Below are 23655 nucleotides of genomic sequence, written 5' to 3'. Positions count from 1 at the left end.
TTGAATTCCACTTGACAAATAGTTTACTTCCTGGATTGTGAGGATGCCTAGTTACCCGACCCCTGTGCCTACAGCCTCTTAGATGTATATCGGCAGCGTGAGATCTATGGGCCATAGACAATAGACTATGGCACTGCTGCCTCTTACTAGTCTGAAGACTGTAGATTGGGGGGTAGATGGGGTGTAGATTTGGTGATGTCATTACTGTGATGTTCCCTGTTCTCCTTGCTGGAAGCTCTAACATGAAGAAGCCCTGCCTCTAGCAAGAAGGCCATCTCCAACCCGAGACATTGTGCAGAAAAAGACAATATAAGTCAAAATTTGTGGGAAAGATCAGCTGCAGGGAGGCCATAGGCAATACTGGTGACTAGTCATTTGCCCTCTTCCTGCCTTTTTTTGGGCACAACATTCAGAGTTCAGTTCCTCTACTACTCTAGAATGACAGACAATGTATTTGTAACAGCTCTGCTACGCAGGCCTAGGATCACAACTGCGGAGTGGGGATTTCACGGTCAGGTCAGCAAGTGGTCCCTTCAGCACTTTTCAATAAGAGTTCTAGACCTTTACATCATATCTGACCGTGGATTTGAGTTTTAGTGGTAGTAATGGGGTTAAAGCGAGAGAGTGACACCCGGTGGTGAGCGCTGGTATTACACTTGCTATGATTAGAGGACAGCACACCTGGGGTTTTATCAAGCAGATATTAAATGATTGAGATGAAATAAGGATGTTCTCTTATGATAGCACATACAGATCCAGTGTAACATCAGAAAGTGGTATGACAGCTTTAACAGTCCTAAGCACACACATTAATGGTTATACTCTGATATGACTATCAAGATATGCAGTTCCTCAAATCATCTGAGTTAATGGCTTACTAGCCCAGATACTTGCGATTTAGGAGCCTCTCTCTGAAGTCCCTTTGGATGGTCTCCTGTTCCGACTTAAAAAGCCTGTTGCGCCTGCGCCGGGGGAGCCGATGGCCGAGGTGCACGTGCGCCAAGTGGAGAGAGTCGGGCCCGCTGTGCGCATGCGCGGTCACGGATCGCGATCCCGGAACGGAACCCGGTAAGTCTCTTACAGTATTATTTATTTATTGCAGTTTTGGATAGAATAGGGGAAGGGTTAGAATCTCCTTTAGGCTTTTACTGATGTCTGTGCCCCAATCAAGAAGATTTGACCTCACTTCCTGTCCCTCTACTCCTGTTCATATGACTGCAATAAAAATTCAAATTACCTGTCACTGTTCTGGTGATTGTTACTGGGCAAGAAGTGAGGAAATCCCTTCAACAGGGACACAGACAGCAGTGAAATCTTCAGAGAGGTTCTAACCCTTCCCCACTCTATCCATGGCTAGTAAAAGGTTTTGACTGAATTTCTAATATAAAAGAAAAAATCCAGTAAAAATTAAAATCACTTCTCTGACTGGGACACTATGTTGTAGTAACATGGAAGGGGTCCCCACTTTCCACAGCCCCTTTGAAAACAGCAGCATCCCCTTGATGATGTTCAACTGCTAGGGTTAGGGTTACAAGTTGCTTACTGCTATCATAGTTCCATGCCACATTACCAGATTGTATCAGCAGGTGGCACTGTGAGCGAAATCTGCAAATGCAGCTCCTGATCATGGTAAAACCAAGACTTGTTAGAAGGTATGAGAGGGGGGAGGTCCATTCCATGCTACTAAACAGGAGGGTCAAAACTTAACAAGATTTCACATTTTCTTTCAAATCACCTTTAAAGGATTATTAAAGTATATGTAAATATTCAGATTATATTGCATGAAATAATGGTTTATCCTTTAAGGTTTCCATTCTCTCTGTTTTCTTTCCGTTGTCTATTTTCTCTAATTTAGATCTCCATGCACACCTCCTGCACTAAGGTGACAATGATGCCCGGGCAGCTCTCTAAGCAGGAATAGTGTTTTCCCCATAGAAATGGCCACTCCTGCTGGGTACTGCAAATGTAGGGTGTTAATGCACAGGGTGTCAGAATGTTCAGCTTGCAATCTCAGAGTGATTTGTCCCTAGGAAGTGAACTCCACCCATTGCACCGTCCAACCCCATTGATTGACAGTGACTGCCTAGGTCAATGCTTCAGACTCTGAATTCACTGTACACAAAACAGAAGTGGAGTAGTCACCACTGTGTGCTTTGAATTTGACAGAGAAATTGGTAAGCTTAATGTATTTTTTAAAAAGAACCTTAAAAACTTAAAGCAGAACTCCAGGCAAAAAATGTTCTTGACCCTTGCAGTGGGACTACCCCCGCACTGCAAGGGTTAAGTGCTCATTTTTGTCTAGGTCCTTGGAGCCTCCCTACCCCTCCACTGCAGCAGTCTAAGGATCCCCAGGTCATCACATTCTATACACAGAGTATTGGACGTGAGGACGCTGAGGGACATACCATCGCTGCATAGGTGCGTAGGAGGAGACAGGCTTCAGGGACTGGAGTAGCAGCCAGCCAGCTCCGCAGTTCAGGGGAGTATACCAAAAATGAGAACTTAACCCTTGCATTGCATTTTTGCCCGGAATTCTGCTTTAAAGTGTATTTCCAGCCAAACTAGAACAACACCTATGTTTGTTACATTTCCATTTACATAGCACATATTTAAATAAAAATGTTGCTTACCATTTTACTTGCTCATGTCTGAAAACTCCAAAACTGAAGTTTTTCCATTCTTTGTAAATTCAAGGAGGGGGCTGGGGAGTTGATATTTAAACTAATTACCCTACCTGTACTGTGCTGGCAGATCTCATGATCAGTCATAAACTAGAGCTGAACAATCTGTCCTAACAAAGGGTAAAATATCGAGAAGCCTGGCTTCTGCATTGTATGTTAATAAGGAGATGCGCAGGCTGTCCCCAAAGGGACTCACTTTGAAATTGTTCAGAGTAGCTTGCAATCTGCCAAAAGGTCTGCTCCCTAGAGATATCTAAAAGGTAAGATTTTTTCTTTTTTAATAATTTTTAGGTATGCTGTCTGAATGGCAACACATAACAAACATAAAGTGGGGTTTGACCGCCAACATGGAAAAACACTTTAAATCTTGGTGCCTTTCTCCTGCTAGTATTTTAGAAGGAGGGTTTCAGTTATCCTTTCAATGCAAAATATAAAGTTGTATACTTTTATATTTTCTGTACTATTCAATATTTTGAAGAGTTACTCTTAGCATTGACAAATACATTCCTATTCCAAAAGATACTTAATAACAGACACTGTTTTGAACTGTGATTACAGCTTATTGTTCTATATCAGCTGTCTTGCCAGAGATGGGACAGAAAGTCTACTGTGTTTTCTTTTAACACACACAAACTGACAATTTTTATTGCGTTGTGCTGATCTTATTTAAAAAACAAAATGTATATTCCCTTTTGAGGCCATTAAAACATCTCATCAAACAAAATAGGAAACAGGCAGCAGACAAATTATGAAAATGTGATACTGGCAGAGAGAGTCATTTATAAGGTTTGTCATCTTTTCCATGTGTGTAGATTTTCTCAAAGCAACTATACAAACAGCCAGGATTTCAGATGATGATTCTACAGTAGCCTGTACAGCAATTAATCTCCCACAGTGATTTATATGCATTGTGTATGAGACAGTCACTGTTGCTGACCTCTGTACCCTTACATAATCACTTATACATTTACAATCACAATCCATTCTAATGTTAAGACCAATTACCCACGACTGTATAACAACAATAGTGGCGATGCCTTTGTTCTCTTGTCTCTACTATAATGTTTGCATTATGCAATATGGTTCCAAAGCAGTCAACCGCTCCAAATTCAAAGCCAGCTCAAATCACATTCATATCTCATGTGCAGGCAAACAGTTGCGTCCTCACCTCCAACAGATACATCTCCAAAGCAGCCGCACTCCATGGGTAAATGAACAAAACTTTATTGTAGACAGATATACACTGTTAATCAGTCTAAAGACTTTGCTGCCCAAAAATCCATTGCTTCCCCATTACTTGTGTTAAGTAACTTGCTGCCTTGTGTTAAAACCATCACCAAGATGGAAACTGACATTACAGAGGACTTAGATACTAGCTGCATCTGCACAAGTGAGTTTACATGGAAATGTTTTATTTTTATATGAAACATTTATAAAATAACTGGTTAGGTGCTAGGTCTCTTCTAAGTGTCCATGCTGCATCCACCAAGCACTCAGACATTCATTCAATTTTGTAACCTAGACTACAAAATGACATTAAAGCAGCAGGTTGCTTGGCACCAAGCTTAATTATAATTGAACTTATCGTGCAATATTGTATTGATGTAAAAAGAACCATTCTGAAGAAAAAGAATTAAGTTTTCCGTTATAAGCCAACTGTACCCATAAATATCTATTTCAATTTTGTATGGTTAATAAATAAGTTAAACCCCATTCTCACTTCCTGTACCTTTTAGCGACTCCAGTAGTGAGATATCCCCACTAGAACACTAGATCCCTTCAACTGTTCTGCTTACTACAAAGCCAAGAGATGAAGCCATCTCCCCTAAGGCATTCCTCATATTGTACAGAAACACCCAAACAAACTGGAAACTACAGCTGAAATGTGACACTTTTATTAATGGCTTTGTGAGAGGGGATGGAGACACAAACTGCTACATAGATCAGGGCTGGACAAATCCCAAGAACCAGGTAAGCAATGCTCCTTAATATTTACATTTACAAATTTAAAAATGGCGCCTAATTTTTCAGGTTTCCTCTAGTTGTTGTCAATGGAGCGGATACCTAGATTGGACAGTCTGTCTCATGGATTCCATATTAATTTGTCCACTCCTGGAACAGATATCTTTCCGTTGGAGTTTCTGAGAGATGTAACATGCCAATAAAGATACCACTTTGGGCAGAGTTAGCCTTCAAAGATTGGTAATCCAAGGGTGAAATAGGGCAGTACCCCAGCTTAATGTTTTTTGAGGTTTTTTCACCTCTGTTATGTCTCTCCCGCCTTTTGTTGGCATATCTGGTTGTAGCCAAATAAGGTAAAAAATAAATGTTAAAGCAATGTTAACCATCATATGGTGTATACTGCCTTCACTGCAACAAACAATCCACTTTTTTTAGACATTTTTAGACATGGGGCTTGACACCCATGAGCACTAGCATTGCAGATTCTTTATGTTTGCTGAAACAAGTGGGAAGAGCTGGGTGATAAGAACTTCTGGGTAGAACAAGAAGCCAAAGGGTGATTCACCATACCAGCTTCCACTACAAATTAAAAACTTGTGGGCGATCTGACTCTTCAAACATAATACACTGAAGAATATTTTTGTTCTCTCTGACGAGAAATGCTGATATCACCCAACCAACACCCCCTTCCGAGAAAGCAGAAAGATTGATGACCTTCTAATGAGTATATCTGAGTTTCTTCAGCCTCTACTTATCCAGATGTCTCAAGTAACAACTTTTATTAGTTTAATACAGATGAAGTCACAGGCAAACATTGCTCTGGTATATTATAGCAATACAGCAAGCACTTTAATAAACTGATAAATTTAACAAAAGCAATTAAAACAGAAAAACAACTGTAATATAATATCAATTTAAAAGGGTTTTTATCTAAGAAGAATAAATTACATTTTATGATGCACACCTCAGTCATTTTATATGATAATACAAAAGGAACGCAAGAACATTTCAAAGCTCCACCGTGATGTCCTTGTTGTAAGTAAATTCTACCACATTTTAAAGAATCCTGCCCCTTTACATTACAGTTTATAGATATTTATACTAAATAGTGAAAACAGTAATAACCAAGAACAGCCAATTACAACACTTTTTTCATTATTCTGACTGCTATAAACGATGGCATTGAATTGGTTGGTATTGGTTATTTAATTGCGTGGCAGTTTTCACTGCCTTATAAATAAATGTAACTTTATATTTTGTAAATGTTGTTCTTGTTTTATCATTTGTAGTAGCACAAATATAATACACACTCATTATCTGTACATGTACAGTATATATAGTAGAACTCATTATTTGTGATTTTCAAGGGTTAGCCAAAATGTATTAGATTCCCTTAATGTTATTCTTCCCCCCTCCCCACCCCACTATTATTTTTTTCAGAACCGAGAACAGTCTTTCTATAATGCATCCTTAATGATACCTGTTGTTAAAATCTGGTATTATGACATCTCCTGCCAAACATAATCTTGCTGTATAAAAGCACTATATCCAACAGAAATACTCTGTAAATTGTGACGCAATCAACAGCATGAGGACAATGATTCCTTGCTGCTAATGAGGTATAAGGATATGAGGGAAGTGGAGCTCTCTATACTTCACTGTTATGAAGCCTGAGAGCATTTATATATAGGAAATAGTATGGACACAATGAAACATAACAAGCACAACAGTCAATAAATGATTGCCAAGTATAGTTAAAGCCACATTTGATAAAGCTGCCTTGCTCTGGAGATCTTTAGCCTGGGTTGCCAGCTCTTCCCTTTAATTACTGACAACCATGAATTACACTGGCCCTGTGCCTGATTAAATCCAGGTAAGGCATTGACTGAATCCAATCAGCCAAAGGACACATATAACTTTTGTATGTCACTAATTGCTGAATGAAACAAACATGGCTCAGTCCCCCAGCTGGTGTCCCTCCCTACAGACTAGAAGACGTTGGGGACCGGACCTCAGTGGGCCCCTCAACTGCCTTGGGCCCTGGGCCCCCGCACCTGCTGCACCGCCGGTAGTTCCGCCCCTGCTTGTACTGCAGTCATATGTTTCACTAACACAAAGGTTTTTCATGCATATTCACTGACATTTAAACATTTTAAACAGAAAACAACAAAAAAGTTAAAGCAGAAGCTTACTGGAACAAAGTCATCAGGCCCACATTCCTCTCCCCGGAACTTGCAGTTTAGAAGCATGTCTTTGATGTCATGGCCAGCGCGGTCATAGAATTCCTTCATGTTGAATGGCTTTGGTTTAAAGTTGCGGAAGTTAGCTTTATCTTGTAAGGTTTCCATTACTTTCTCATCGGCAAGGTGAGAATCTGGTAGCTCATAGCTGAAAAGAAATGGTAAAGGGCATTGTTATGTAACAGTGGAAACAAGAACACACATTAAAATAAGAAGACACAGTGTACAATAACAGCCCAAGATAATAGACCAGGAATGTGCAGCAAACCATAGCAACCATTATCATTTCAGAGCCAGATCAGTAAAAAATAGATTATGGTACATGTGTCACAATCTAAGCAGCTTCTAAATACTATGTGATGCACAAACCCCATAAAGCAAAAAAAGAACACTTGCTTTGCCTTCCCTCAGTGAGCCAAAATTATTTATTTGTGTCTCATGTGCTCCCCCTCCCAGACACTGCAGGTCACAGTAGGTGGGTCAATCCAAAAAACAGTGGACAGGGCTTGCAGGTGCAGGTTGACAAGCTACAGGCTTGAGGCCACGTTCACACCAAGTGCGTTCCAGGAGCAGAGCAGTTACAGACCGGATCAAAACTGCGTCCAATGTATTCCAATGGTAATTTGGGCTCTAGTTCACACTGCAGCGTTTAGTTCCAGAGCATGTAAAAAAACTGCAGCAAGCCCTATTTTACCTGCTCTGGAACGCATGCAAACGCATTAAAAACCCATGCAAATGCCCTGGAACGCACTGAAAGCCCATTCTAAACTAAAAAAATATATACATTTTTTTTTTAACCAAAAACGGCCCGGAACGCATCAAAAAATGCGGCACAACTCACTGCACTGCGTGTGCAGAAACTTGGTGTGAACAAGCTCTGAGAATCAGCCCTTCCAATGAACATGTCCTCTGCAATGTCTTTCCATCCCATTGTAGTGTAAGCAGGCACAGCCTACATGAGGGTGACAATGCTACTCTGAATTCAGGAACAGTGCAGCAGTATTGTCAACATTATTAGTTGAGCTGCATGAGGTAGACTTTATTGGCAGGATCAATAGATATTTGCATAAGACTTTGCAGGCAAACTAAGGGATAACTGCCAATGCACTTAAAGACACTAAACTCAGGAGTTAAAGTTTAAAAACACATTCAAGTACCCTAACTATTAACACAAATGTATCTTATTTGTCTATCACTTGGTTGCAGATCCTCAAATCATCTCTGAATTCATGCTGACAGTGTCCTTCCTTCTGGAGGGTGGCTACTTTATTTCCCCATGGTCCCTATGTGTGTTGTAAAACAGTATCTCAATACAAATTAAGAAAGTAAACATGAGATTGTAGTCCATCATGGGAGTAAGCTTGGTTTGGTGGCTACTTTACAACACACACCGGGACCATGGGGAACAAAAGTAGCCACGGTCCAATGTCAGGGCCAATTCAGAGATGATTTGAGGATCTACAGCCGAGTGATACACAAATAAGACACATTTTTGTTCATAGTTAAGGTACTTGAATGTATTTTTAAGATTTAAAATCCTGAGTTTAGTGTCACTTTAAAATTAAATGCTGCAGCACATATTTTTAAATGGGTGGCCATAGTTTTACTTTAATTCTAGTTGTTTATTAACAGTTGCAGAACTTCAAAAATCTAATTTGCGCTGATTTACTGTCAAAGCAAAGATTGTATTTCACTCATTTAGCTACAACATGCCAAGTCACCTGTGTCTGTGACCTTTAAATGACCTGTAAATAGTTTCAAGCTACCAAATGATTCAATGTGCTATTCATTCTATTGCGCATTAATGGAAAATACAAATATGTGAGTTTCTTTTTAGGAATACAAGAAAAAAGGCATATGGAACAAGGGGCCCAAATTTAAAGGGGCTGGGAACAATATTTATACTCCAGCAGCTGCAGAATGATAAAATGAATGGTACACTCCAGTCAACCTAACAAATAATAGCAAAACACAGTGACAGGGCCATAGTTTGGAAATTATAGTCCTGAATTTATGATATTAAGTATCTAGCGCTCTCAACCCCTCCCATCAGAGTCTCTGGGGAGTCTAAGCAAAATTAGCAGTTTATATCCTCATGAACTATCAGAAACATTCATCTTGTCTTTAAGTATCTATTTTATTGATAAGACTCTGTTTTGTTTAAACTACTTTATATAAAATGAACAAAGTGACGTTCTTTTAAAATCTGCCTTGCTAATAGCTACAAATGAATGCGTCTTCTTTATATGAATATTTCTCTTTTCAAAATGTACTAAAAGGTCTTAAACTGACAGCTAAAGGTAAAGGCTTCTTTATTTTTTTGTAAAATGACAGATGTTTGTGGTTTATTGCAGATAGGCCAAGTTCTCTAAAAAAATGATTTTTGAAAACTAGGCCAGGTCTAACTCCTCAAGTGGTCAGTTCAGTTTGATTTAGATTTTGACGCAGCAATAGTGCTTTTTTTGTGGTTTTGGACAGTTAACTAGCTATCTGCTGTGCTAATTAATCAATTTTGATTGGATAATTTGTATTTTTATATCCACCTATTATAGGAGGTAACTGGGATATATCTGATGAATTATGTTAATATCCTTTGCCTTAAAAACTAATGTAACTAACTATATCAACACAGAATGTTAATCTGACATCCTGTCCAATACCTATTGATGATTAAACTTGGCATTGGCAAGAACACAGTTTCTGTTCCTGGTTCCAAGGTGGTCTGCGAGGTCACATGCTTCACCAATTCTTAAGTCTATGAAATCGATTTTTCTTAATGAGTTTTTACAACATACAATGACTGAAAGAAGCTTAAGACAGGATGCTCACATATACTGTATATATTTTCTTATCTATATTACCATACCTAGGGCTGAAAAGACAGTTGAGAATTCCACCACTTGTAGATGGTCTGGTATGCTTTAATAGGTATTGTGGCTAATAATTTATGAACATTAGTAATCCAATGTATGTAAAGTCGCACCCAAGAGCCACAACCTCAATGTAAAAAAAGTTTATTCCCAGGAATCTAAAACGTAACAAGCACAACAAGATCCACAGGCTCTGACATGTTATACCAAAAAGGCTTAAGGAGAACTATGAGGGGAGTCATTTGGACTCATTCTCATAGTTAGAGCCAACCTGTGACAAAGAAGCTGTCACAGGTCGGCTCTATCGATCGGGAAGTGAACAGAAACATACAGCCGATCCGCTCACTTCCCGATTGTCTCCCCACAGGGATTCCCCCTCCCCCTCTCCGATCCTCCAGCGCTGAGTGGAGGAACGAATGGGGAGGGGGTGGGCACAGCTGGCTCTGCCTCCAGATAGGCAGAACCAGCTGTCACTCACGCAGCTGGGTGGATCTCAACAGTATTGTCGGGATCTGTCCCGGCTCTGGCACTCTCAGTAGATCGCGGGCAATAGCCCGCTATATACTGAGCTTTGGTTCACCGGAGCAGGTTAGTATATGTCCTTCCGTGACCCTAAAGAGAACTATGGGCAAAAATGCTTACCCCCATAGTTCTCTTTTAAACATAGAGCCTGTGGACCTTGCTATTTTTGTAGCATTTTAGATTCCGGCAAATAAACTTTTTTACATCGAGGTCCTGGCTGTTGAGTGCGGCTTTACAAACATTGGATTACTAGTGATAGCTGCGGCTTGCCTCTGTTGGCCGGCACCTGGCTTTTTGGATGGGATCGGTGAGTCTGGGCATACAGATATGAGCAGTGTCCTTTTCACAAACATTTACATTTATGAACATTCTTCACTAAATTGCAAGCCGTGACTGCAGTTCAGAGTGAACCGAAGGGCTCCCAGAACCGAAGCTAGCTGAAGGTTCCTTTGGCTAGCTTTGTGAATAACCCTCTTAATATGACACTAAACTCACAAGTTAAATCTTAAAAATACATTCAAGTACCCTAACTATTAACAAAAGTGTAGCTTATGTGTGCATCACTCAGCTGTAGATCCTCAAATCATCTCTGAATTCATGCTGACACTATCCTTATCACGGAATCGAGCTTGGAGTGGTGGCTACTTTACAACACACAGGGACCATGGGGAACAAAAGTAGCCACCCTCCAGAAAGAAGGACGGGACATGAATTTTGAGATGATTTGAGGATCTACAGTTAAATGATACACAAATAAGTTAAATTTTTTGTTAATAATTAAGGTACTTGAATGTATTCTTAAGGTTCATCTCCTAAGCTTAGTGTCAGTTTAAGCCTGATTATTGGCAACCCTTGTGGGTGCTGTTCAGTCCAGAAACAGGACAGGTAACCACAGAACAGGTAGGAAAACCCCAAAATTTACAAGCAGCTCCTGTGGGAGTCATCGCTATATAAATACAGTAACACCTTTTGGATGGTATATATCCTATTGACAGTCTTGGTGGAAAAATGCAGACATCGGTTTTACTGCCCATGCAGTTAAACAACGCGCAATGTAACAACTAAATTGTTATACAGCAAAAACCCATACACCCTGAAAAAATACACTGCAAAGCAAAGCCATACACCATGTGCACATAAATATACTAACTGGATGTTACATCACATGACTTTCCACACACGTGTTAGTACCTACTAGGCGTGAAGATGGACCAATCTTTGATTAAAGTAGATGTAAACTCTAACGGTATGACATTTAGCTTGTTAAAGCTATAATTTTTTTAAATAGTATTTTTATCTTATTTTTATCTTTTGCTGCATCACAGTATTCTAGCCTCTTTGCAACCACTTCATGCACTTTTCTTGTAGAATGTGATTGCTCAGGGAGGGTTTCCAACTGCAACAATGGTGAACTTGCTTGGACAATTAGGTTTGGCACAGTCACCGCCAGAAGCTAACGTGACTGGGTGTTGTCACCTCATAACAGGAAGTCCCTGAACAAGGATTTTCATGGCAGGTTTACCAGGCTTTAGTTTATTTACAGCTGCAGATTTGAAAAGACTGTAAATTACTTTTGAAAATACATTAATGTGTGAAAGGTTATATGCTATTGATTGAGCTTGCATCTACTTTAAACACGTTGGCTAGAGGTAATGGTTTGCATTATCTGCATTAGAAACCACTATGTCAGGAACCACTGAACCACTGAGATTGAAAGCATAAAAATACACACTTGGAGCTCAAGCCGGAACTCTGGCACACCACCCTGTGTAGCACAATTGAATGTCTGTGCTGCAGGTCAGTGTTGAAACACAGGCTTGGGTTCAGAGGTGCATGTTTGGTTTGGAGGCCTCTGGAGACCATACAAACAAACGTTTTGAACGAAAATAGGTGTCTGTCTGCACCTTGTGGTTCCTGCTGTTATTCATGTCAGACTTTTTATGAAAAGTTCACTTTAAGAGGGGGACCCACATGAGCATACAATTAGGTCCTTGGCATAGAGGATGGAGTGCGATTTTTAGACAGCAGATTTTGCAGTCCAGGTGTGTCACAGCTTTTATAGGAAACGGATGGTAAAATAGATTCTGTCACATATGAATTTATGTCATAAATGAATAATTATAGAGGTATTCGCTGCTATTTCATCAATGAAGCATGTGCCCTATTTATTATAGGTATTTATATAGCGCCATCAATTTACACATACTGTGCATTCACATCAGTCCCTGCCCTTGAGGAGCTTACAGTCTAATATCCCTTTCTCACACAGATACTAGGGCCAATATAGACAGAAGCCAATTAACCTACTGCCCGCGGGAGATGCCGAGTCCCTCTGTGGGGACGCAGACAGAGAGGGTGTCCACCGGCACGTCCCGACCGCGCAGGCGCAGACGACAGAAGGCCCGGCGGGTCACACCCCACGCGGCGTGACGTCATCGCGTCAATACGGCGCGGTGATGTCATCACGCCAGCGCATGCGCAGTAGCACATCCTCGGCCTATATTAAGCACCGCAGGAAGCCCATTCAGTGCTGGGTGATCTTCAGCCAGCACTGGAGGTTCCTGCTGTGCTCCTGTCCCTGTTCACTGGCCATTTGCCCTGCCTTGCTCCTGTTGCTTACCTATTTTTGACCCGGCTTGTCTCTTGACCTCTCTCTGGTTTAACCCCTTGTACTCTGCTGCTCGCTTGTTACTGACCCGGCTTGTCTCTGGACCTCTCTCTGTTTATCCCTTGTACCTTGCTGCCCGCCTGCTATTGACCCGGCTTGTCTCTTACGCTCCCTTTTGCTTAACCCTTCAAGCACGACGGCTATTCTGCCAGGTCACCAAGTAAACCTCATGACCTCAAGATCCGCATCCGGCACCCGTGCACCCCCTGCCTGAACCTACTGTTCTCAACCCCAGTGGTCATCAGACGGGGTTGCAAGGGAGGTCCTCCTCGTCACTTCGGGCCCACACCACAATCCTAACACCTACCGGCATGTCTTTGGAGTGTGGGAGGAAACCGGAGTACGCGGAGTAAACCTACCCAAGGAGTACATGCAAATTTCATGCAGACGGTGTCCTTAACGGGACTTGAACTGAAGACCCTGGTGCTGTAATGGTTCAAAGAATACATGGTGTTCTGTAAATGGCCAAGGGGAGGGTGGAGGGGGATAAATTATACCAGTGCTTCCATGTATGAGAGCCACAGCTCTCATATCCATAGCAGGTTGGGAGCATAGAGGAGCTGTACCATCCGGCATGAATAAAAGTACAGACTGTAAAAGACAGTGCAGAGATTCTGATTTTGCACACATCTCAGCAGAAGTAACTTTTATTTACACACCTAATACAGTATTACAAAATAAAAATTTAGAGCCTGCAGTTCTGCTTTGAAATAAAACCAAAATAAAATATACATATTACCTATGAAGGCAATCAAAAATATGTTCTACTTCAACACAAGTCAAGTTTTTGCTAATCATAAAAAATGCATGTTCATAATAAAGATATGACTGCTTCCCTTAATCTTATTACACATTATACTGGAAATACAATAGGCAACTTATTTTTAAATGCTCAGAAAAGCTCTCTGCTGTGTAAAACAGGGGGGTTTCCTTTTCTGAAGGATAGCATTATTCAAAAGGCATTCATTCAAAATAAATAGCAAGTGACCAGGTGGTGTACATATTATTCCCGTTGGGAGGATCTCCTTAATTCACAGGGTGTACGTCTATAAATGTAACACTGAAGAGTTAATTGGTTGCTTTTTCATTTACAATAATTCATCAGATAATTTGCCGCATTAATGAAACACATTGGTTGCCCGGATTCACCTGTGTTCGGCCAGTTGGCCAGTTGGGCCACATTTACTGCAGACAATCAGAAATTGGAAAGCTATTCTTTCACTTAGGGGTCTATTCACGAAGCTGCCGAAGGATCTAGCCGTAGCTTCGGCCGATCCTTCGGCTAGCTTTGCCCCCTGGACCCCTTCGGTTCAGTAGAACCGAAAGGGTGCTGTTCGGGCTATTCACAATAGCCCGTACAGCTCCCGAATGTGGCCGAGCAGCTCAGTCGAGCCAAACGCATATGCATCGGCTCGGCTGAGCCGTGCTGAATGCCAAAGCTGGCCGACAGCCTGCTTCTGACAGCTGGGCGGAGCCAGCCGTGATGTTACGGCTGGCTCCGGCCACTTGCAGAGAGATCAGTGTCCCTGGTTACCTGCTAACCAGGGACACTGATCTCCAAACAGCTAACTCTCCCTGGTGCTCCGGGAGTCTCCTGCTCCCGGCCGCCAAGGAGAGAAACACTGCTGTGTCTTTTTTTTCTTTATTCTGACACTAGCGATGTCAGAATAGAAAAAAATAAAAAATATATTTTTTTCCCATTGAAAAGCATTGATACATTACTATTGGCTATTTCAATTTGCAATAGCCAATAGTAAACTAGCATTGTACCAATGCATTTCAATGGGAAAAAAATAAATATATATTTTTTTCTATTCTGACATCGCTCATGTCAGAATAAAGAAAAAAAAAGACACAGCAGTGTTTCTCTCCTGGGCGGCCGGGAGAGGGAGGCTCCCAGAGCGCCCGGGAGAGGTTTTTTTTGAGGGCAGCCGAGCCGCCGGACAATAGGAAACTATTGGGCGTAGCTAGCTGTCACTGCTAGCTCCACACAATCGTTTTCTATTTACTTTTTGTTATCTTTTTAAACTCTTTTTCTGTTCTGCTCGGTACCTCTGAGGGACCGAGCAGAACAGCCGAGCCGAATGCCGCTCAGCAGCATTCAGCTATTCACTCACTGCTGTTCGGCATCTTTAAGAATAGGCCAAACAGCAGTGAGTAGCCTGCCGAAGGTTCGGCTCAGCCGAACCAGATGTTGGATCGGCTGATTCGAACTCCTTCTGCACTTCGGGTCGGCAGAACATGCTGAGCATATTCGGCCGACTCGAAACCATGCGAAGCAAGCCGATGTACGTCTGATTTCAGCCGATGTACGGCTGAAATCAGCCGTACCAGCCTGAAGTGAATAGCTGAACAGCGTTCGGCTCACTTCACTTCAGATCGGTCATTCACTCGGCTGCTTACGGCAGCTTAGTGAATAGACCCCTTAGTGTCTTGATTTCCCACTTCACCTATAGGAAATCGGGGCATGAAGGTCACATTCTCTGTTCACCCAGAATCTGGATTTCCCACTACTTCTATAGGAAATTGGGGTGTCAGGGTTGCATTCTCTGACATTCACCCACCATCTAAATTTCCCACTTCTATAGGAAATTGGGACGTGAGGGTCACATTCTCTGACGTTCACTCAGCATCTGGATTTCCCACTTTTTCGATCAGAGACTGGGGTGACAGGGTCACATTCTTTGATGTTCACTTCGCATCTGAGCTTCTTACTATTTCTATAGGCAATTGAAATGTCAGGGTCACATTCTCTGATATTTCCCCAACATATGGATTTCCAACTTCTTCTATAGTAAATCAGGGTGTAAGGGTCACATTTTCTAATGTTCACCCAGCGTCTGGATTTACAACTTCATCTATAGGAAATCTGGGTATCCGGGCCAGATTCTCTGACATTCACCCAACGCCTGGATTTCCCAATTCTTCAATAGGAAATTGGGGTGTCAGGGTTGCATTCTCTGACGTTCACCCAGCATCTAAATTTCCCACTTCTGCTATAGGAAATTGGGATGTGAGGGTCACATTCTTTGATGTCACTTGGCATCTGGATTTCCCACTTCTTCTAAAGGAAATGTGGGTATCAGGGTCAGATTCTCTGACATTCACCCAACGTCTGGATTTTACACTTCTTCCATGGGAAATTGGGGTGTCAGGGTTGCATTCTCTGACTTTCCACTAGTATCTGGATTTCCCACTTCTTCTGTAGGTAATCGGGGTCTGAGGGCCATATTCTCTGACATTCAATCAGAGTCTGGGTTTCCTACTTTTTCTATAGGAAATCAGGGTGTCAGGGTCACATTCTCTGATGTTCACTCAGCATCTGGATTTCCCACTTCTTCTATAGGAAATCAGGGTGAGAGGGCCATATTCTCTGACATTCACTCAGTGTGCAGGTCTCATATTTTTTCTATAGGAAATCGGATTGTTGTTAACATTTTATTTTTGCCACTATTGCATCCATCAGCTTTTTACACTTTTGCAGTTTTGAAAGACGAATCACTGATTTTTTAAATAAATCATTGTTGTTTGCTGCTGCGCTCGATCCGACTCCAAGTCCACGCTTGCTGCACACTTGCTGCATATTCAACACACTGCAAACGAGAATTCTAGCCTGAAACTCTCATTTGTTGCGGCATTGCTATTACTACCTATGTGAATGGTGGTGGATGGTAGGCGATTGTAGTACGATCCAGCTAAACAAATATATATATATATATGTACAGTATATACAGTATACACACACTATATTGCCAAAAGTATTGGGACACCGCTCCATATCATTGGATTCATGTGTTCCAATCACCTCCATGGCCACAAGTGTATAAAATCAAGCACCTAGGCATGTAGACTGATTCTACAAACATTTGTGAAAGATTGAGTCGCTCTCAGGAGCTCAGTGAATTCAAGCGTGGTACCGTGATAGGTTGCCACCTGTGCAATAAGTCCATCCGGGAAATTTCCTTGCTACTAAATATTCCACAGTCAACTGTTAGTGGTATTGTAACAAAGTGGAAGCAACTGGGAACAACAGCAACTCAGCCACGAAGTGGTAGGCCACGTAAAATGACAGAGCGGGGTCAGAGCATGCAGAAGCGCACAGTGCGCAGAAGTCGTCAACTGTCTGCAGAGTCAATAGCTACAGACCTCCAAACTTCGTGTAGCGTTCAGATTGGCACAACAACAGTGCATAGAGAGCTTCATTGAATGAGTTTCCATGGCCGAGCAGCTGCAACCAAGCCTTACATCACCAACTGCAGTGCAAAGTGTTGGATGCAGTGGTGTAAAGCATGCCACCACTGGACTCTAGGGAAGTGGAGACGAGTTCTCTGGAGTGATGAATCATGCTTCTCTGTCTTGCAATCTGATGGACGTGTCTGGGTTTGTATAGGTATGGTGTTCTGTAGATACAAACGGAAGTAAAATTAAATCTTGACAGTGAGCTAAATGCCCTATTAGAGATCTGTCAATGGAATATGTGTCCAGATTGAAGATTTTACTTCTAATCCTGTTCTTCTGGTGACATCTCTACATTTTTGATTTCCGTCACTTTCAGCCCCAGTGACAATGGTCAAACAGATTAAATCTCCCCAGCGGGGGTCATAGACAGCAATAGAAATCCGACAGAGGTTCTATCCCTCACCACTCTAAAAGAAAAAAAAAGTTCTGGCTTCAGAACCACTTCAAGAGCGGGGTGTTAAACCCCCTTCCTGGCCAGGCCATTTTTCAATATTCAGCGATGAGGAACTTTGATTGATATTTATTCAGTCATGCAACACCGTACTGAAATTAATTTTATATAATTTGGGGGGCCCAAATGTTTGATTTTGCCTGAAGAAAAGTTCCTGTATGTTATGGAATAATGAAAGTTTTGTTACAGGCACTTGAGTGCTTCAGGTGTAAACAGGCACGATGGAATTTTGAGCTTTGAACTGCAAAATGCTCACTCAGCATTTGACACACTTTCAGGTGTGTTGGGTAATTTGGAGCCCCGCTGAGTGCTGTGGTTTGTTCTGCTGCCCCCTTTGTTTCTACTGTGTCCTGTAGAGACATAAGGGCGCAGGGGATGCTGGCATTTCATGCTATTTAGCTTTTCAAACATTGCTATAATTATATATGCTATATTAGTTCTTTAAAGATTTTTTCAATTTTATATTTTTAAAGTGGAGTTATCCTTTAAGTCTGTTTTTTTTAACAGGAAGGCTGTATTTACAGGTTTGCACTCCGCACACTAGTGACAGAGTCGTTTTCAAAGACCAGAAAAAAAAGAGTACAAGATACTTTATGCCAAAATGCTAGGAATAGCAACTGCAAGCACTTCTGTAGAAGCTCCGAAACATGCACAGAAACTATACTTGACAATGTATTTAACAGGGTGTGCAGCTGAACGTTCTCCTGGTAATGAATAAATAATGAAACAGACTTCTTTCAATTCCAGCCAGTCTTCTTTATAACAGATGATTCCGTTACCGTAGCTGAATCCACTTTGCTATGCAATGTGTTTTACAGAATCACAATGTACTTCAAGCAACCAAGCTGAAAGTGAACCTGTACTTTGCCCGTGCAGGGCCAAGTAACATATTTGCTTTAAAGTCTGACCCCTCCACTGCTAACACTTTCAATGCACTTACCCACCATCCTGATCACTTTCTGGAGCCCCTTCCAGTACCTGGTACAACTAGACATGTGGGAGCATATGACTTTCTTTGTTTTCTCTCATGGTGCAGGACCATGGACTGGATGAGGACTGGGTGAGAAGGTGTTAATGAGAGTGATGAAACAGGTCTTTTTGGCAGAACATAATGAGGAATTATATTTTAGGACGGCAGGTTTATACATGGCATAGTCTTGCACACTCGCTCAAGAGCACAGCTATGTCTTTTTGAGACTTCTGATATCTGTTTGCCAAGGTTGTAGAAGTCTATAATTCCTTAGGGTTGCCACCTTTTCTTCAAGCGAAACCCGAACACCTAGCAACACGCTGACAATTTTTGGGGGAGAATGAGTAGTGGCTTATTTATATGTAAATAGTGCCACCCATTCATATGTAAATATCACAGTTGAGACTATTTCCAGTTGGGGGCCTGTAGCCCCTATCTTAATTTTGGTTGCCCCTGTCTGTAAGACATATTGTGTCTGGGTTTCTGCTGCCATGAAACCCGGACACAGCATTCAAAACTCGGACTGTCCGGGTGAATCCTGGACAGATGGCAACCCTATAATACCTACAGTATCACATCTCTACCATGGCCCTATGGTTCGCTGGCAATGTATTGACAATTGTATTGCTGGAAATAATGTGGACAGTTCAGTGTTAACTGCTATAGAACCTGCCAGTCTTGTATATATTTATATCTCAAGTGCAATTCCTGTTCTCTTACTGGGAGCTGTAAATGAATTTAATGTGCATTCCCTTAATTCTCTCAGTGAGAATTTCCTACCCATACAGAGTAGTCTAATCTTGATTTGTCACGGATGTTGTGTATTGCTCATATGGAATCTGTACAGAGAGGATGAAGAGTCAATGCAGGGAGGTGGGGGATGAGTGTCGGCAGAAGCCTGGGTGCTCAGTGATAGAGAAGTCTATTAATTAAAGAGAACATTTGGAAATGCAAAGTCAGATGAAAAATGGATGCAATTTGATGTGATAAAAATCAAACAGGTTTTGCTTTATTCATTTAGAAACAAAGTAAAACGATTGCCATAAAAAATACCTAATTGGCATGCACTTTTCACATCAATTATTTTTGAAGCCTCCCCCAGGCAAGTTAATTTGTTGAATTCTATCTCCTCCTTTCCTCAGACCTATTTTTCTTTCTGTAGAATTGCAAAGCTTCTAGAGCTTCTTTAGTAATGAATTGTGGCAGGACATTCCTTTATAGTTTACCAAAAATTCATGCAAGCACCTCTTTTACACATGAAGAGGTTTTATATACATTTGTGTTGCCAAAATAGAAATGCCAGATAATTTTAAGGGTTCCATTACAGATTGCAACTTCACCTACATTGCAGAGATTGCATGATAATATCTATGTAAATAGTAAGTAAGGAAAGATTTCCCCAGGTAAAATAAACTTTCACCCATATGCCAGACCATTCTATAGGTGTAGAATGTACAACCTGGAGGTGGGAGCACCAACACCCAAGGACTTCTCTCACCTATCCCAAACCCACTGGTCCTCCAGATTAGACATGGCCTTTGACAACCAATCCATTTTACATTTGGTTACAGGGGCTTCGTACCTGCTATGAGGGATTTCAGACTTTTGTGCTTGCCTCACAAATAAGAGGCAAAAGGTAGAAACTGTAAGCAGGATGGCTTAATAAAGAAATGTGAAGAAATGTGGTGGATCAGGTATTCCCAGAATTACATAATTACTGGTCTGAGAATGATAACTGAATAGGTAGTATGGGATGCTTTCAAGGCTTTTATGAGTGGAGAGTTCATTTTTGCTATTAAGGCAGCCTGGAGAGAGCATGGCCAGGCCCTGCAACACCTTGAGGAGGCTGAGGGTGATTGTAAGAAAGCCTATGCTAACTTCCCAAGTGAGGATACCCTCCTCTTCTAAAGATCAGACTTCCCCAGTGAGTCACAAGCAAACTCCTCTCTAGGCTTTAAAGATCTAAAAGCCTGCTTTGGTTTGTCTAACTCTTTCCACGGTTTGGCATGGGAGGCTGTAATGTTCATAGTTCTAAATTTTAAATACTGCTAAAGGGTGACTGTCTGGGAAAGCCTCTATCCAAGGTCTATAAAACACTTTTTTCCTCTACTTCACATTAACTGGTCAGGTGCAAGCACAGATGCATTGTTGATGCTCCAAACTTGGATGAGAATGACTGGGCAGATCTCTGGGACTACCTGTTTACTCAGCTTATCTCTGCAAGATATAGATTAATCAAATTAAATGTTTTCATAGCATATACTACATTCCAGCCACACTAGCCACTATCATTCCAATTCTGCTCAATGTTGGTGTTGCCCTGATTTGCCTGCAGATTTTATACATGTTTTTTGTGATGGTCCTAAGATTAGAAACTATTGGACGGGGGTCATCCGATTTTTCTCACAGTTTTCAAGGTTTGTCCTCTAATCTCGGTTTTTCTCCTGAGATTTATAGAAATTATAGCACCTGCTACAGCCTCCAGAACTTTACTGAGTGTCTTGCTGTTCCAAATCCAAAAGATGATTATCCTCAACTGGAAAAATATTGAATAATCTGACCTTAGAAAAGGCTCTCCTAAAAAGGATTGGGTAAATCATCACCGCATCTCTACAAGTCCATATATAATCCTTAACCCACCTACCATGTAATGAAATTAAAGCAGCTTAAAGCAGTTGTGCTATATCTTAGGAGATATGCAGCAAATAATGAATAAATATGCACATCACTAAAAGTACCACACAATCATTATATGTAAAAATCAGCAATAAATGAATATTAAAAACAACAATTATGTTCAAGAATAGGTAATATATCCTTAATAAGCTTTAAATTAGATAAATAAATAAACTATAAGAGGAAGTGCGCAATTCAATCCAAGATAATTGTGAATAATCAGTAAGTGGTAAGCAGATATTTAACAAATTTGTATAAAGTGCAAAATGCAATCAGAGAAATCCACAAACAATGTGAACTTTCAATTAATAGCCCAATCAAAATAAATGTTACCTTTTAATCAATTTAAACCAATAGCAACCCGTTTGTTATCCACTCTGCATAAAGTGCAAAGCGCAATCAATAAACTCCAAAGCAAAGCAAGCTTTCAGCTTGTGATATTGGCAATGTTCATTTCTCATCCAACACAGTTAGCTTTTGTGCTCAACCAAATCTGTATCATCCAAAAGTATCCAGTATGTCCCCATGCTCTTAAATTGCTCTCTTGTCCCCCACCAACCGCTGTCAACCAGTTCGGGTTAACTCACCAAAAAAGACTGACCTTCTGACAAGAAAGGTCTAATTTTATAATTGTACTTTTACTTTTTTGTAATGTGTTGTGTCCCCCTCGCATAGTACACTAGACCAGCTAATTTCTTTGTTTCTGCTATTACAGTACTTGAAAACAAAAAAATAAATTAAAATCCTGCCTGTCCCTGCAGTCCGCTTGGGTAGCAACCACCAGGACACTACTGATGAATATTATGTGCTCCAGAGAGGCAGACATACTTGCACTGTATGTGTCAAACTAGTAGACATGTGCGATTCGTTTCATTACGAATCGAAATTCGTACGAATTTTCCTGATGTTCGTAAATTTGGAAGCATCCCAAATCCTAATTGCAGTTTTCGAATTATATCCGAAATACGAAATTCCGTTAACGAATTTTGGATCCAAATTTCTTTGAAACAGGAACTAATATTACCCCTGTAAATGAGGTTGAACAACATGACAAGATTTTTTTTTAATCCGAAATACGGATCCGCTGCTGCATTACAATACACAGGCAGGACATACGAAATTCCGTTGACAGAATTTCGTTCCGTTACGAACATTCGTTATATTGAAGTTAAAAAGCAAAGTACATTTGTTAATATATTGGAGTTGATGGTAGTTTTTTTTTAATCTGAAATACGAAATTCGGATAGGGAATCCGTTAACGGAATTCGTATTTCGTTTGGTTGACCAATCAGAGGTTTTCTCTTCTGCTGCTGACAGCTGCATTACAATACAGGCAGGAAATACGAAATTCCGTTGACGTATTTTCGTTCCGCTACGAACATTCGTTATATTGAAGTTAAAAAGCAAAGTACATTTATATTGGAATTGATGGTAGTTTTTTTTAATCCGAAATACGAAATTCGGATCCGGAATCCGTTAACGGAATTCGTATTTCGGATAAAAAAACAACTACCACATCGACTCCAATATTAACAAAGGTATTTTTGCTTTTTAACTTCATCATAACGAATGTTCGTACAGTTACGAAAATATGCCGAAACTAATGAAAATTCGTACGAATCCGAATTGAGTTTCGGACACGAAGTACGAATTACGAAATACGAAATAACGGATATTCCGAAACGGAACGAACTAATTTTTTGACGGCGCACAAGCCTACAAACTAGTATTCAAATGGCTGGCACATTTCCAGGGTGCCCGAAAGGCTTGGAGTGGTGACACAGGCTGAGTGAAATTGTGTCACTGCATTGAAGAAGTTCATCCTATGGGCATCTTCAATAAGTAAGTTTACAAATTTCTAGATCAGTGTTTCTCAACCTTTTTTTAGTCTCTGCGCTGTTTAAAAGTATGCAAAATCTCAAGGCACCCCAGTCTAAAATGTAATAGATTTTAGGTGGGACCCCACGCAAAAACACCCACAAAAAGTAGGTTTCCCCTTCACAATGAAGTGACCCCCTATTAATCAAGACCCCCTCCTTTACATCAGAGTCACCCTTTGTATCAATAGCTCTCTTTCACATCAGGAGCCTCCTTTTACATCAGAAGCCCCACATTCATATCAGGGTCCCCCCACCCCCTTTTACATTAGAGTTCTCCTTTTACATCAGGGACCCCTTCACATTAGTCTCCATCCCCCCCTTCACATCACAGTCCCATACCACAAAGTTTTCAGGCACCCCTAAAGGAAGCCAGGAGGCACACCAGTATGCCACGGCACCCTGGTTGAGAAAGTCTGTTCTAGATCAAGATGGTTATTAGGAATGAAATGAACATATACAATTATAATATTGAAATACATATATATATATATATATA

The 23655-nt window shown here is 41.0% G+C and overlaps 1 protein-coding gene across 1 annotated transcript in view; it reads right to left on the bottom strand.

Moving 5' to 3' along the window:
• Positions 1–23655, bottom strand: part of ASIC1 (acid sensing ion channel subunit 1) — a 203329-nt gene that overhangs the window by 163261 nt on the left and 16413 nt on the right. The window contains exon 3 of the mRNA XM_018560149.1: positions 6836–7031. Within this exon, the coding sequence (XP_018415651.1) occupies positions 6836–7031 (196 nt within the window). The remainder of the gene's footprint in view (positions 1–6835; positions 7032–23655) is intronic.

This window comes from Nanorana parkeri, unplaced genomic scaffold, assembly GCF_000935625.1.
Source record: "Nanorana parkeri isolate BGI_ZX_2015 unplaced genomic scaffold, ASM93562v1 scaffold434, whole genome shotgun sequence".
In the NCBI taxonomy this organism is placed as follows: domain Eukaryota; kingdom Metazoa; phylum Chordata; class Amphibia; order Anura; family Dicroglossidae; genus Nanorana; species Nanorana parkeri.
This window is presented reverse-complemented; position numbering and strand designations above follow the sequence as displayed.